General features: G+C 39.0%; 1 protein-coding gene across 3 annotated transcripts in view; it reads right to left on the bottom strand.

Annotated features, from left to right (window-relative positions):
* Positions 1 to 1,498: 1,498 nt before the first annotated feature.
* Positions 1,499 to 17,011, bottom strand: part of rnf40 (ring finger protein 40, E3 ubiquitin protein ligase) — a 23,367-nt gene continuing 7,854 nt past the window's right edge. For 2 of the 3 annotated variants that reach the window (XM_015382436.1, XM_015382433.1), the window contains 13 exons: positions 16,741 to 16,815; positions 16,543 to 16,662; positions 16,269 to 16,448; positions 15,977 to 16,112; positions 14,272 to 14,393; positions 13,891 to 14,156; positions 13,617 to 13,734; positions 11,661 to 11,810; positions 4,696 to 4,908; positions 3,999 to 4,124; positions 3,667 to 3,807; positions 3,452 to 3,553; positions 1,499 to 2,148 (listed from right to left, as the gene is read on the bottom strand). In XM_015382436.1, the coding sequence (XP_015237922.1) occupies positions 1,972 to 2,148; positions 3,452 to 3,553; positions 3,667 to 3,807; positions 3,999 to 4,124; positions 4,696 to 4,908; positions 11,661 to 11,810; positions 13,617 to 13,734; positions 13,891 to 14,156; positions 14,272 to 14,393; positions 15,977 to 16,112; positions 16,269 to 16,448; positions 16,543 to 16,662; positions 16,741 to 16,815 (1,926 nt within the window). In that variant the 3' untranslated portion in view covers positions 1,499 to 1,971. The remainder of the gene's footprint in view (positions 2,149 to 3,451; positions 3,554 to 3,666; positions 3,808 to 3,998; positions 4,125 to 4,695; positions 4,909 to 11,660; positions 11,811 to 13,616; positions 13,735 to 13,890; positions 14,157 to 14,271; positions 14,394 to 15,976; positions 16,113 to 16,268; positions 16,449 to 16,542; positions 16,663 to 16,740; positions 16,816 to 17,011) is intronic. The other variant, XM_015382435.1, reaches the window with a different exon arrangement.

Consider the following 17,011-nt stretch of genomic DNA (forward strand, 5'->3'; position numbering starts at 1 on the left):
ACATTAGAGTAAAAAATAACAGGGTTTTTTTTTCAGGAAGGCCAACCAACAAAATGTAGAGCATAAATGTGGAGGAGAAATATCACGGTTTTCTTAAAATGTTTCTATAAAAACAATGATGCTGACATGCAACTGGATTCTGCCCCTGCTTCTCTGACACCCTTCAATAAAACAACCAGTCATCTCAGGATAAAGCTGCTAAGTGACGGCCACATCTTGCCTTCTTTTGGTTGATATGTTGACCACTATGCCTGAAAACATACTGCTGTGTTACATGGTGGAGGCAGCATCATGCTGTGGGGATGTGTCTCTTCGTCAGGGATGTCAAATTCAAGTCAATTCTGGAATAAAAAGTTAAAGGTTGCAGAAGACCTGAGAGAGGTGATAAGGTTTAGCTTCCACGAGGACAACGTCTCTAAATAACCAGCCTGAGATACGATGGATGGGTTTTTATAATGAGTTAGCTCTAAATCATTCCAGATGTAATATAACTTAGAATCTGTGGTAAGAATGTATGCCCATATAATCTTTCTATTCATCCAACTGAGTTAAAACTATTTTGCAAAGATCAGAGGGTAAAAATGTCAGCCTGTAGATGTGAGGAACTGGTGAAGACCAACATGCAGCTGTTACTGCGGAAAATGTTGTTCTACCAAGAATGAGTCGGAAAGCTTAACACATGCAGAGCTCACATTTAAAATATTTTAGTTTTTTAAATGCATGTCCTTAGTTCAAAGCTGTGCTTCACTTTTCTAGTTGGTCACATTAAAATCCTTATTAACCAAAGTGAAGTTTGACTTGATGTGAAAAAACACTCCAGAGGATTGAAGACTTTTTCGCTAAGCAGTGCATAGCTAAAAAAATGCATGAACTGCCCTGCTGGGTTTTATATTTTTACTACATGAGAGCCAGTTCTTCAGGAAATCTCAGCTAACTATTCCCAAATGCCTGATAAACGTATTCTTTCCCCACATTCGCTCATCTCCTCTACAGCCTGGAACCTCTTATGTGTTACATGGTGCGAACTGCCTTTCCCACAAGAACTAACGTCAAACAGACGCTAACCAAACTCTCAGTAAATAGCTCACATCATCGGGGAGGGGAGGAAGGTTTCATTTGCGCAATTAAGCTACAGGCAGATGTTATTTTACTTCATTGTCACGGCTAACCTTTAGGAAAGCTCTCTAGGACCTGGAGCCCACTAAGGACACCCATATGAGCTGACTTTCCACTGAAGTGATTTCATCAGTAATGAGGCACTATAAGCTGCAGATGTTGTGTCAAACTCTAGCAGGAACCATGGTAACGCGTTGAACACACACAGAGGAGCTTGCCCAAGGTGATCCAAACACTCCTGTATGTGCTGACTGTGTGCCAAACTGGCTGATGTCTTGCAGGCATTGTTAATGCTATAGCCCAAGTAAAGACGTGGGACAAACCTGCCTGTTGTACTTTATACATTGGAAACATATTTAGCTTCAAGCATGCAATCCTCCACTCTGTGAGGGATGGCTTTCTTTTAATTAAGAAGTTTAGGTTTCAGCTTCAGAGATGAAAAAGCAGCATTACAAACAAAAAACACTTTATGACGATCACACACACACATCAACAAGCTCAGTTTTTCCCCAACATATTACAAAGCATTAAAAGTTGGCCCATGTCTTTTTGTTAAAAGAGAAAATGAATAACAACTAATTCAGCTAAAGACAAAAACAACTCAGAGCAGCCCCGACATGGAAGAACATAACTTTGTTCAAAAATGTGTTTATTAAACTACCTCACATCACTGTCAGTCAGATATATCACTATGTTTGGTCACCAAATGGCAAAACTGTGGGAAAAAAACAACTCTTTCCAGAGAGATTTTAAAAAGTTCTTCTCTCCGAGTAAACCTGCAGTTCTATCCTCTCGTTTCTTCTCTCCTTTGGTTCTGTCTGTTTCTACAATGATCTGTTCTCTTTTCCGTCTGACTCAGGTGATGTAGATGCGGTGGAAGTCGTTTGCTCCGAAGGCACAGTTACACTTGGGGCACTTCCTCTGTCGGGTGTCGTAGCGCATCTTCAGGCACTCATAGCAGAAGACATGGAAACATTTGGTGAGGACGGTCTCCTTGTCCCTTGTGTTGCAGCAGGGGCAACGCAGCTTGGCCTGAGGGCGGATAAATTCATATGTTTAATGCAGGGATAATCATAGTTCTGTTGGTTTTTAGACTCACTTTGAGGTTTAGAAAATAAAAGAGTCTAGGAAGGAACTAGAAGATGGCAAACAGAATAAAATACATGATGGTTTAAACATTTTCTTACAATTAAAAATCTGAAAAGTGTGGCATGCTCTTGTATTGCTCCTTTCACTTCAGTAAACCTAACCTCTAACCTAAAATTGACCAAACTAGTCTGATTAAATGCATCCAGCTGTGTGTAGCTTAGCTTAAGCATAAACTAAGCTTTTCCTTTTTTGCTCAAAGCTGAAGGGAAGATGGATGGACAATACAAATCTGTGACAAGCATGTCTTGACGCCCGGCTCGGAGCAGACTGGCACAGCTGCAGCTTCTGCTGCAGAAATGCTAACAAGAGCAAAGAATTTCACAATGGTTCACGCTCTTTACTGGAAACCTAGGGCAAAACCATCAGTGGGCATAACTATCCGTATTCATCCTCCGATAGTCTATTGGTTTCCCAAAGTTACTTTGTTTTTTACTTTCACCAGTGTAGGTTGGTGAGTTGATTTTATTCTGAAATGCGACTAGACTTTGTTCCTTTCTAGTGAAATGTAGGGGACCACAACCGGACTGGCCAAACTTGCCTCCAATAGAATCATGTTGACCCAGACAGCCTTGGTAACTCTACCCACAATGCACCATGGCGGATGCGTGTGTAGAGAATAATTTTGAAAGCCCGGTGTGACTCAGAGGGAGAGAATACAAAAACTTGCCACACATTTTCCCTGACTTTCGGGGAAAAAAAAAAGTTATATAAAAAGTGATATATATATATATATATATATATATATATATATCAGGGATGGAACGGTTTATAAAAACATCCGAACCGTTTGGTTTGACTGTCTCGGTTCGGTTCGCGTGTGTTGCGTTCGGTTCATGCGCTGCTCCTTTTTCTCATAGGCGAGAAGACGCACCAGGAGCACTTTATAGGTCTGCTGTATGGAACCATTTTGCATTTAGAGTGACCTACGATGACGGCAGAAAGACAGTTGTGGATAAAAGTGCAACAGTGTGCAAGCATTGTGCAACACGTTTTGTTTATGCTAACAGCAACACGACCAACATGTCAGGCTAACAATCAACATATACTGAACCGAACCGAAAACTGTAACCACGTAACCGTGAACCGAACCGTGGATTTTGTGAACCGTTCCACCCCTAATATATATATATATATATATAAATAATATATGAATAATTATATGAATATATGAATAATTCCTCCTCACCTTGTACTGATTGATCTCCTCCTGTAGGATCTCATCTGCATCAGAGTAAACCTCTACCTTCTTCTGCTTCTCCAGCTTCCTCCTCAGCCGGGACAGATCCTCCTATAGAGGTGTGAGGACAGGTTTTAGTGCTGCAGTCTGGTATTTAGCTGACAAGTGTCCAATCATGACCATGAGGGCAGACTTGTTATCCTCAGAGGTTAGAGACAGCATACCTGAGCTCGTTTAAGGTTGCTGCTCTCCCTCTCCCGAGCGGTGCGGTTCTCAGCCACAGAGACCTGGATCTCTTTCAGCTTGGCCTGCGTGTGTTCCAGCTGCACCTTCAGGTCTTCTGCCAACTGTGCTGCCTCCACTGCCTGCAGCGGGAAAGGAAACAGTAACACTCAATGAAACAATTCCTGCCGGGTAATGTTGTGGCACAGAGAGGTTTCATAAAAAGACGTAGGCCTAATTACTCCAGTCTGACTTATCCTGTTTGCTGCAGATTTCATATTTTCCACACTGCAAGTTATTCCATCAGTTGAAAAAGGATGATGATTAATCTCACCTTCCTCTTGTTGAGTTCTAGCGCTTGTGTTCTGACAGACAGCTCCTTCTCCAAAGCAGCCAGTGTGGTTTGCAGGACTCCCTCTTTCTCTTCAAGCTTCTGCACAACAAGCAGCTGGGCATCCACCTTCAACAAGGACCAAAGGAAGCAGAATTTGATTTATTTACAGCAGCAAGACAGAATAAGCCTTTCAGGCTGCATTTCCAGGTCAATGGTGGTTTATTAAAGGGGTAACATGGAAGCTTGCTGTGGGGCAGCGTGAAAAGAAGGTGCATAAGCACTGATGGCAAACAGTGCATCTTTTTATTTCTTTTATTGTATTCTTTGCATCATGCAGTCAGTAAGGGGTTGCGCCCAGTGTGTTAAACTGGTACACGCTGCTTGCTTCTGATAAAGGGAGTAGTTTTGAAGATTTTCTAGGTTTTGATCAGTTTTCAGGAGGTATTGTTGTTCATTGGTCCCGTTTATCCAGGGCACAAGTTCCCCTGTGAAGTCCTTCTCTCTTTAGCAATACTGACTCAACATGAATCAACATGCAGCTGGGAGAAATGAAGACCTTACGTCGTTGCAAACAGAGCATGTCTGTGGATGTTTGTATCGTGGAAGTAGCCATGGAGAGAGAAAAGTGTAGCGCTAACAGGGAAAACATCCAGTGAGGACGTTTCCATAGAGCTGCCAAGTGGACAGAACACCTCACCTGGGTTTTGAACGTGAGAACTTGGTCAGCCAGCTCCTCTTTCTCCTCCTTCAGCAGCTTGTAGATCTGGTTGGATTTGATCCTTTCACTCATCAGCTTAAAGTTGGCATCGTCTTTCTCCCGTAACTGCTGCAACAGCCTGCTGTTCTGCTCCTGCATGTCCTCAAAAGCCTGTCCGGTTACATCCATCTCGCTCAGTAGGGCCTCCTCCTCCTCAAATGAAATATAGAAGATGTTGAGGATTGACAGCACTGAAAAGTGAGTGAGAGAACATCTGGCAGCCAGCTTGTGAGGCAGGTATTCACTTCCAGAAGTTTCTGTTCACTTTCTTCAACATTATTATGTCGTAAAGCCAATTCATTCATCCATTTATCTACTCTAGTGTGGCACAATTCATTTATTGGATGGTTTGGACTCTACTCTCCATCCATGGATAGTTTTCTGTTTAAGAAGAAGTTGAGTGTTTTTATAGAAAAGATTAATATATATATATATATATAAAGAGTATTAAATTAAATGAGAAAGGATAAAAGCTTCATGCTAAGTGAACACATGTTTTCATCATCTTGTACCTCAGTTCCCATAAACCAAACATGTGGGCATGTTTTAGGTTTAATGACTCAAGTGTTCTGTGAGTTCGGACCTTCCCCTTAGTCGGGCCCGGCGCTAACGCGTGTTCTGGGTGATACCATCACATTAAATACATGTGTGAATTTACCCAGAAGACATAAGAAAAATGATCTCCAGCAGCATTTAGACATTTCCTCAGTTAAACTTTTAAAGGTCTCTGCAGAACTGCTGTTAAACGTTCAACTACGTTTCCTTATTTTATATTGATATTCATAATGGGGAAGGAAGGAAGGAAGTATTTCAATAATTCACATTTTAATATTTTGAAAATGTCTTCATTTTGCATGACTTCTCAGCTCAAGAGTCGGCGCACAGACCTGTACGCATTTACTGTGCAGATAGGGCTACTATTAGTGGAGTGAACGTTGAACGCACCACTATAAAGAGTTAATGAGAACGAATCAGAACTCAGTTACAGAAAAAAAACCTACTGACCCATAACCTGGGCTGATGATTATCTAAAATTTGTAATAAGATGTGCTTTTCTTCTAAGAAGATTATAAAATTTTCAACCCATAATAAAAAACAAAACCAACCAAAATGTTCCCAAACTATTGTCTAATTATGTCTGATTATAGAACAATTTGGCTTGTTTTCTACTGAAGACTTTCAGGTATAAACCTCACTGCTTGATGGGAGTCCCGTCAGGTAAATAGCTGCTCCTTCTGAGGGTTTCAGGTCAGATTATGATTACAGAGCCAAGTTAAAGCAGATTTAGGTGTCCATGGTTCTGTAGCTCAAAATAGAACCATTTCTTTTTGATCAAGCAGCCATTTCAGTGAGAAACTCATACTAGGAAAAACCTTTGAGCTCAGGAAACATACTATTACCTCTTCTACAAAAGATTCCTAAAATCATGGCTGAAGAAAGGTCGAGTGCGTGTGCATTTGCTCTCAAAATGTAACTGTTTTATTACATGTTTATTGTATTTTTTTAGTAATGTGTTTAAAGTATTATAATATACATACCAACAGCCTCAGTGACTAGAAATTAGCCTATTTGGCTAAATTGTCATAATTACAAAAATGTTTATTTATTCTTATCCCTTCCTTGTATTTCTAACAAATAAACAAGTTGGAATAAATTGTAAATTGGCCCAAAGGTAATGAGATCACCTGGACCAAAGTTAAAGTCTGAATTAAAGCAGGAATCCAAACAGGAGATGAGCCACATCACTATTCCCTCTACCTCCCATCACAAATGCAGCCATTTTCAACTAGAAACCCGTACTGTAATACTTGCTCATAACTTTTACGTTTTGCAGCATAAAAACTAAACATTTTTAACCTGACCAGTCAGTTCTGTTTCATCTGATGCTAAAAATAAAAACATATGTAAATCATGAATGCAACAATGGGACACAGGTAGTTTTAAACTAAAAATCCAAACTGGTATACAAGAATGACTTTTGCTTCAGTCCCTTGTTCATCAACATTCACTCTCTTTCCTATCCATGGCTGAACCCATAAAAACAAGTTGGCTGAACTAATGAGTAGCTTTCTTGTTCCTTGCTGTAAGCTATATTCTTAACGATGCTACAACAGCCAATTTTGTAAAACACCAATAGGTAGAAGTAAAATGGTAAACAATGTGTCATCAGTTCGCGCTGGGTTGTCCCTTCATTTAATTACGTTCTGGAACATTTCCCAAGCATGAAGAGCTGTAGATGAATCACATCTCAGCATCTGTTGCATTTTTTATCTATGAGTATAAAAAGCACATACATAGGGGCAGATAGTGTGACTCAAATGAACTAATAAGCCTCTAAGATTGATAAAGCTAAGGTCAACAGCTGGGGAATAAGAGTGCGTATAATCTAATAAAAGTGGATCTGTCATAAGCTACATAAATGATTGAAATTCTATGAAGTTACTAGAATAAGATTCGACCATGGGCAGATTATTGTTTAACACATTTCTGCTGATTTAGAACAAGGAAATTGGAAAAAAAAATGAGAGAACGAACAAAATAGGATTTTTAAAGGTGGGAAAACACTCAGGTCTGAATTATGAGTCTTAGGCTACGTTCACACTGCAGGCCTTGATGCTCAATTCCGATTTTTTTGCAAAATCTGATTTTTTTTTGGATTGCCAATCATATTTACAAATATATGCGACTTCTATGTGATCTCCTGTGTGAACTGCAGTCATACAACGCAGGTGTCCAGCATGCATAGTAGAGGACGCAATGACATCACAGGCCAGCGTTCTCTGTGTTTACGGAAGTAAACATGAATGGTAGTGCCGGTGCGCATCAGGCAATCTTTTCCAACCATAAAAACAAAATTTTTTCAAGATGGTTAAACAATAATACTGCTCTCTGCATCATCATCTGCCATGGTTGTTGTTTTTCTTGCCGCTTCTTCGTAGCAAGACGCAGAATGGTGACCTTTGTTGGGTATTAATGGCGTTCAGGTCGGATGAATGCGACCTGGCTGTTCAGACACAGGTCACATTTGAAAAGATCAGATTCGTATCGGATTCAGGACCACATAGCCAAGTGGCCTGGGTCACATTGGAAAAAATCGGATCTGTGTTGTTCAGACTGTCATGAAAAGATCATATCCAGGTCGCATATGGGCAAAAAAAAAAATGGATTTGGGTCACGTCAGGCTGCAGTGTGAATGTAGCCTTGGTTTCTAAATTGGATTACCAATAAAGAGGCGGCGGGGCAGGAAAGTCTAAATTTTCTTGCAATATTTTTACTAAAGTAAGGATAATTTATTTTATATGTGACATTTTAATTAATTTTTTTTAGTTAATTATCATAGTTAGAATCATACATGCATGATTCCCCCCTCTACAATTTAAAAAACATGAAAGAGGAAAACTAGTTTTCTTACCATAATCATCTCATTCTCTTCTATAACTGACCGAGGCAGAGGTGCGAACTCACCCACAACATCACAGTAACCATTCCTCAGTGCTTTTTAAAAGCCTGGTCTGGATCTGAGCCCATGTTTCACCTCTGTGTGTGACTACATTTAGCTCCGGTGTACGACTGGGGCCTATGCTTCAACTCGCTAGGAGTCGTGTTTTGAGTTTGCACTTAACGTGTCAGATTTTTATGCAGTGCCTGCTAGTCATTTCATGGAACTCTAAATGTTTTTCCAAATGAAGCCGATAGCGAAGGGGATGCAACACTGGCTCTAGCTTCCAGCCTGTCTGTTTGCTGTCCTCAGCTGGTCCAGTAGAGGTGATCAGGGAGCAGCTAAATAACAGGAGTTAATAAAGCAGGGAAACAATCTTATGGGGATTTTTGTTGTATTTTTTCAAACATGCAAATTAACTAAAAAGGAAATATTTTATAGGCTATCAATTATTAAGACATTTAAAAACAGAGTAAGCAAGGCTAACATTATCAGTTTGATCTTTAAGGCGCATAGTCATGTTATATGCCCATAAAAAAATAAATAAATAAAAAATAAAAAATTTGCTTATAATAAAATTTGTTCTTATAGACCAAACTTCCATCCTGATGGTGTTTAGATTTTATTTGTGGATAGGCAGACATAAACAGACATGTGTGCCAACCAACAGCCATAGAACTATGCCTCGTTGTAAAGCAACAGCTGATAGTTAAAGAACCAGAGAGAGCATTTAAATAAACCAATAATCCACAGAACTTCTAAGTTCTAGTGAATCCTCCTTAGAGACTCCTATCAGAAAATAAACGGGGGGAAAAATCATCTTCCTTCCAAACACAAATATAGACACAGCATCAAGGTGAGAAATATTTCAATCAAACAGATAAAAGTTACAGGTTAAAAACCTTTTATCGGAATAAATGCAAACTACACACATAAAAATGCCACTTCTGGTAAGTGCATGTTGATGATGTCCAAATAGAATCTGACCTGTTATCATAAGCTGGGCTGTTGCCATCAACAACTTTAATAACAGATGATTTGGGCCTGATTTTTAGTTTCTCTCCTAGACATAGCTATAGGCTCATTTTTTACTGTCACTAACTCTTTCATCCCTTTTGGTATGAAAACTGGCTCACAGCTCATCAGCTTAACCATTTCTTTCCTAGAGAGAGCTAGTTTACTATTCCGTCTCCTCCAATATCTAACAAAGTATTTATGGTCTCTTTTTTGTGTCTGCTTCTATCTCCTTGAAACCACAGTAAGACTCTTAAGGAGGTTTCTCCCTGTTAAAAAGGAGCATATGCTTGGTGTGAGGGATTACTGTAGAGTCAATGATAGAATACAAGCGAATGTCTACTGTCGCCACAAACTCATTAGGAGGATCGAATTCCGGAAAGTCAATCACTTGATGCAATCAGCTGAGTTTCCTTAGAAAACTTTTAACCAATTTTACTAGAGACAGAAGGATACATCATCCGGCTAATAAAGGTCCTTCTCAAAATATTAGCATATTGTGATAAAGTTTATTATTTTCCATAATGTAATGATAAAACTTGAACATTCATATATTTTAGATTCATTGCACACTAACTGAAATATTTCAGTTAGGGCTACAACTAATGATTATTTTGCAAATTAATTAATCTGTATATTATTTGTGCGATTAAGCATCAAATAGCCAAAACTTCCTAAAAAATGTTTTACAAAATTAAACCAGGTGAAACAAAAATTTTCCAGTTGAGGAGTTCTGGATAGAGCATATTAATGGACACAAAAGTTTATTTTTTATCTTAAAGGTATAGTGGAGGATGTGTATTTTCTGGGCAGATCATCAAAATAAGGGGTCCTCCTAATTGTCAATCATTGTGGTGATATATTTACTTATGGCTACGTACTCATCCCCATTTTCACGTACCAGTGGTGAGTCTGACATAGTGGAAAACTTGCAAATCTTCTTTTGGAAAGTAAGCTTATATGAGCGATGCAAACAGCAATTTTTAAACAAAGCGTGCAGGAGGAGAAATGGGCACATGCATGCTCTGCATGTATACAATAGGCCTTCCCTCTCGGAAATGGTTACAGGGGTGTGCATGTACATTTTTTATATTTTTTTTTTATGTGGAGAGGACGGGTCTTTTCAAAAATTCACGAAAATCCTGCACTATACCTTTAAATGCACAGTATTTATATATATATATATTTTTTTTACAATTTTGGCATTATTACAACTCTAAGTGGGTGGTTCTGTCAGCTAAAGGCATGCTTTACAGTCTCTATACTCCATTGATCGATTACTAAGGTAGTTGATGATGATTCCAATAATTGATTAATCTCAAATAATCCGATAAATTGTTTCCTAGTTATCATTGTCTCATTAAATTAATGTAAATTAAGGAAGGAAAAACAATATTGGCCCAAAGATATCAGCAGCGCATATCAGGGATAGCTTAAACTGTATCAGCATCCACCTTAGAAAAACCTACATTGGTTATTCTCTAAATCTGACTTTATCATTTGATTGAATTGTCTCTATAAAATGCCTACAGATGGTGTATTGTAAACTGGTGCAAAATAAATACATTTAATTGAATCTTGGATCCAACAGATGTGACGGAAAATTAATCAGACTATGTATAGTGTTGTTATCACTAGTATCAGTATTGATAAGGATGATTACTCACAGAGCCATGAACTCCGTAGCGACTTCTTAATGCCTCTACAGTTTCTTACTGTATTTCTCTTGCCATTTAAATCTCACTTTGAATTTTTTTTTTTTTTACTTTTCTTACACTGCATCTTGTCGTCTTTTCTTCTTTCGTCTTATTCCTGACCTGAGAGTTTCTAACTTGCTCTATACTAAAGCTGTTGTGCAGAACATCCCATCAAGAGGAACAGGACAGATGGCTCATCTGGAACATCAACGGTGAAGTGTTACACCATCAAGATGCTAAAGTTCCCTAAAAGCTCCCCCCTTAAAGACAGGATTGGGGGATCCTTAATTTTCTATTATTAATTTTTCTTTCACGGAACCTCCAAACCAAACCGAAATCAGAAGCAAAACCAAAAGCAACAATCATTCAAAAATGTCCTGCTGCATGAAGTAGGGCACACTTTGTTTTACAAGCATCGAACAATTCAAAACAAAACCGGTGGGTTTGCATTAACATGCTCAGCTGATCGGGTCACAACGTCAGGTTTCAGTTCCTCCTTAGAGGAGCTAAGATTAGGAAGACTTCCTTTACAGGCACATGTGAAACTCACACTGGTTTCAGTTGTGATACAGCTGCTTGTCAAGATTCATTTCAGGTGCAACCCCAAGAGCTTAACCAGAATATAAAGGTAAAAACAAGGACCAAGATCTTTGTTCAGCAACAAGTTAGATGCTGTTTAAGTTTATTTAGCATATTTAGCATGTCATTGTGGTACAATGCATAACCAAGCTAAAGCATCCAACACACAAACAAACCTGCTTGGTGGCTGCAAGTTTTTTTTGCAGATGCTCGATGGTCTCTTCTGCCACACGGATCTTCCTCAGGGCATCCTCATCAGCCAGCTTCTTGCTCTCTTTCCTCTCCCTCTCCTCCAGTTCTCGCACTCGCATCCTCAGGTCTTCCACCTGGATGGCATAGGAGAGAGGGTGGCCATTTACCCTCCATACAAAACATTCTACATGAGAAACGGGGTCTTTAAATGACGTCACATGAGCACACTTTACGATCATCTTGGGTGGCAGCTGCAGCCTGGTTTCGTTGGTTTAGCATGGTCAGTGAAGCAAAACTTTGAACCATTCAAATACAACTATGGGGAAAACTTCGTTAATTATAGAATCCAGAGGTGAGCGGCAGAGGCACGCCTGGGTCAAGCTGAATTTTATAAAGCCTGATTCATACTACAGTAACAGTTCACAAATACAATGTGTTTTCTCCTGCATAACTTTATCAAACTAAGGAAATTTTCCATGGTCTGCTTAACCAGATGCAGCTAGTCTAACATGGGGACTGAAATCAGAAATCTGTGTCACCCCAATTCAAATAGATCAGTAATATCTAAAATGGGTTTTACACAATAAAAAAGCATAGATGCAAGTATCGTTTTAAGGAAAAATTTCCTCAAATTAACAATGAAAAAACATATAAAAATCCCTCAAATATTTCCAACAGTTTTAAAACATACCCGTCCTCATAGGATTGTGAAACCTTGCATGTTCTCGCACCAAACCAGAGATGTATCAGAATATAGCATCCAGGTCTATATAGGCTCTCATTGTTAGAGCGTTTTTTTCCCCAAATGCAAGATCATGGAGTGACACAAGCAGCCAATCATCTGGGTTTACGCTAAACAAACCAGCATGCATTAAATCTGCGTGCAGCTTGTGGATGGCCACAATTTTCATAGGATCCAAGGACTTATCAGGTATGGATGACCAACTCTGCCATATTTAAAAATATATACATAATTAAATAAATGCTCAATAAATAAATAAGCATACAATTAATTGCCACCAAAAACACAATCAACAAATAAATGTAAGTAGAAATTAAATTATACAGTGAGACAAATGTATGCCATCCATCCATCCATCCATCCATCCATCCATCCATCCATCCATGGATGGATGGATGGATGGATGTATTTGCCTTTGTAATATTTACCTTATTTATGTTTTTGTCGTTTATAATCTTCAACTTTATTTTTTAATTACTTATATTTTTAAGTATTTATTCATGTGCATTTTATAATATTTTTGTCTGTTTTATTCTTCCTTTGTATTTTTTTACCCTAGTTATTTCTTTGCCGCTATTTATTTCTGCCTGCCCTTTTTACATTTCTGTATGCATTTTTTATTTATTTATTGAGTATTTATTTATTTCTGTATGTTATTTTTAAATATGGCAGAGTTGGTCCTCCATAATCAGGAGGCTGTTATAAATCTAGATACTCGTCCACGGGTGAATATGTATGCAATGTGGCAAAATGCTTGAAGCCATATAGGAACATTCAAGATGGTGGACCGTAGGAGAAAATGTTCATTGTTAGTATAAAAAAAAAAATTCATTGAAACACTTAAGGCATTCCCTATTCCATTGCCCCCAGCTCCCTAAAATTGTAAAAATTTGGATTTATTTATTCTTAAGTCATGTAAATTAAGATAGAACTGTGGAACAAAACTGTTTCTTAAAATGGAAAAAGGTATTTCCTTTTGAAACTCATAAAAATCAAACCTCCAACCGTTGTTCTTCAAACACTTAAAAAGCCTATTGAAGAACAGCTGACTTTACTATTTATTTCTACAGGTAATTATTGAATATGCCATCACTACGGTAGCTGCTGCACAGCATGCATTCCTCACAGCAGAGCACATGTAAATTTGGACCATTTCTTGAATTTTGGAGACTCGTTAAAACTCTGGAATAAAACAAACCTCTGCCTTCGATTTGCGCTCAGCTGCCATTAGCTGCACTTTGTCTCTTTGCTCCTTTGGAGCTGATTTATACATGTCCAACAGGAGCTTCATCTCCTTCTGGGACTCCTGAGCTTTCCTAGTGAAAACAAGGAGAATCAGTATTAATCATTTAAACATATATTTTCTTAATAGTTTGTATATTTGTTTAAACGACATCATAAAAGAAAAAAAGAAAATGACTCAATCACTTCTAAGAAAGTAATTTCTAAATAAGATGCAGAGATGACTGTACTTGAGTTCAACTCGGAGCATCTTCAGAGTATCAGAGTCCTTCCTGTCGTCGCTGCGCTGTCGCTCTCTCTCACGCTCCCTCTCTCGTTCCCGTTCTGCTTCTCTCTCTCTCTCCCTCTCCCTCTCCCGCATCCGCTGTCTCTCCAGTTCCTTCCTCCTCTCTTCCTCTTCCTCCTGGTCTTCGTCCTCTTCCTTTTTAACATCAATGCTGTCGCTTGTTGACTCCTCTAGAATCAGAACCCCAGCATCGCCACTCTGACAGCGTAGCTGTCAATCAAAGCAAACAAAAGTTTTGGAATTAAGCTGCCAGGCAGACTTGGCACACAACAACTTTAACAATAAAAAAAAAAAAATGTATTCATGAGTTAACCATCCAATCTACCTTATTGATCTCCATCTGTGTTTCCCGTAGTTTTCTCTTGTAGCGCTGCACGTCACCTTTCAGTTGCAGGTTGTGGTTTTGAAGGCTGCTGATCAAGTGTCGCATCTCCCTGTTTATTGGTCCTGAGTGGGTAACAGACAAAAGATGTGGATTGAAACTCAGTCAGTGAGTGATCTGGTTATGAGTCATTCAGCACTGTGTAGCCGCATAATGCAAGTGATGGAAAAGATTAGCTTATGCCGATATAGAGAGAAGTGAGATAATAAAGAAAATTGACACATATACAGCAAAAAATCAAAGAATTCTGTGCATCCATATTTTGGTCTGTATGGCTCCTTGCAAACAGAAAATTATGTTACCATTCTGTTTATTTAATTATATACAAAATGTGGCTCATCTAACTTGGCAACCCAAATAGATGTTATGCTACTTCCAGGTTTAGTTCTACATATTCGAATTGAATCTTTTCAGGCAAAGGAGGGAGATTCAGCAGAGCATAGAGAAGAGTTTAGCAACTAATAGCATTTGCAATACAATCACAATTTAATAAAATGCAAGTTTTAAAACTCAGGGACACTGATTGTGGTCAAATTACACTAACTTTCTCACTCCAGCCCTTAAGGTGGCAGTAATACACATTAAGCGGATTTACTGCATGGGGTGCTGTTGTAACGATAGAGATAGAGCACAAGACCCATATACTGACTGCCGTAGGTTTGAGTCCCAGCCTGCCGACCTTTGCCGAATGCATCTCCTCTCTCTACTGTTAAATAAAGGCCACTTGTGGATTTGCTGCCACACAGAAGGGAAGAGGCAGTTTCGGCTATCAAGCAGGATCCTTGCATCAGAGTAGAAGTAAGCACTTTTCCAGAAAAGAGTAGTAGCAAAGTCCTACAACAATGTACTTTAGACAAGCAGATATTCAGCCCTGGAGTGAAACAGCTTCATTAGAGCAAAGGAAAAACCAATTAAAATCACAATACTGGTTAAAAAAATTATTTATATACATATCACTACCTAACGCTCGCCTATCAAAGCTTGGTTTTAGCCAATCACTGTAACAAATTAAACTGGATCAGACTGAGAAACCTGAAAAATGTGGGCTTTTACACTTGTGCTGCTTCACTTTTAAAGATGAAATCCTGGGTTCGGACCAAACAGATGTGTTAGCAGCAGCTATGTGCAAGTCCTACTGCACTGCCATGTTTATTTTAGTTTGGCTGTGGGATCGGCAGCTTTTGTCACACCATAAATCCCACCTAAAACCACAATACTGCATTGTAATTGGTCGGCTTATCTATGATCAGACATATAATGTAAGCTGGGGCAGCAAGATGGATCTAGGGTGTTTGCGGACACACATATACCACAACAATTGTAGCTTGCTGGCAAGGCTGTGTTTTGATTACAGCACAAAAAAGTTTTGTGTCCAAAATATTGCAGATATTAAGAAACAAAATACATAACTAAGCATCATTTATCTTTTATTACTTATTTTTATTTGTTCTTCAGGTTTATAATGAAGCAGATACTATGTGAGGAAGGATACTTTAAAACTGTACCCTAACAATACAGAAAATAGAAAGTACCTCTCAGTTTTGTGTTCACACTTTCTCAGGACCTTTTTACAAACGTTATTATCAACAATTAATTGTGTTTTCTTCAGTTGACTTCCAAATTATTCGAATGCTGTGCTTTTAAATACCTGCTTGTTCATTTGCCGCGAGATTCTGCTCAAACTCTATGCGAAGCATCTCATATTCTTTGCGAACTTGGGCCAAAGTGTCCTCTAGCTGGATGACCTCTGTTCGCAGCTTCTTCTGCAGGGACAGCTCGTCACTCTAATAGAGAAAAATCAGAAAAGCTGTCAACCATTCTAATAAATACACTCATTCTACAAACATGTTCCATCTTAAAACTAAAACACTGGATCCAATGCTTTCCCTTTGTTTTATCGCAAGATTTCTACTTGCGCATGCACTTTGTCCAAGACTCACCTCCATGTGCTCGATCTGTCTGAGATGAGCATTTTTGGTAGTGAGCAGGAGAGCCCGCGCTTCATCCAGCTGAGTCTTAACTCCAAGAGATTCATTGTAGAGCAGCGAGAACTGAGACTGCAAACATTTATATTCTGAGGTTTCTTTCACAACTTCTTCTGGAATATTACGCAGGTCCATCTGAAAAGATGAGCGTATATTTTAGATCTTCCCCAGAGAATGAGATGTGGCATATTATTAACACGTACACACGTAATGAAAACAGACTCTTCACCTTGAGCTTCTCACTCTCCCTCACAGCCTCCTGGAGCTCCAGCTGCAGCTTTTCCAGCTCTGCCATGCGACTATTAGCCAACTCCTGGTTATGCTCTAGCTCTGCATTTAGACTCTCAAACTAACAGACAAGAAAAATACTTTACAAAGACTACAAAGACCACAACACACCGACATTCCTTAGAGAAATCCTACTCACCTTCTGAATGTTCAGTGTTATCTGTCCTCCAGCTAAGCCGCCAGAGCTGCCGGTGCTGCTGTATCCAGACTTAAGCTGCAGAAATCAGATCAGATGCACATCATGAATCATAGAAAACAAACCAACACAGGATGACAACATTTGGATTCCAAACCCTTTCCCGGCTGTCATCTACATTAAGGGTATGCAAAATAATCGTCATCACGATGGCATCACGATTCTAATTTTTGTGATCCACTGCATCGATTTTTGAAGGCAAGACATCAGCCAA

This window comes from Cyprinodon variegatus, unplaced genomic scaffold (assembly GCF_000732505.1).
Source record: "Cyprinodon variegatus isolate N-32 unplaced genomic scaffold, C_variegatus-1.0 Scaffold256, whole genome shotgun sequence".
NCBI classification, from domain to species: Eukaryota; Metazoa; Chordata; class Actinopteri; order Cyprinodontiformes; family Cyprinodontidae; genus Cyprinodon; species Cyprinodon variegatus.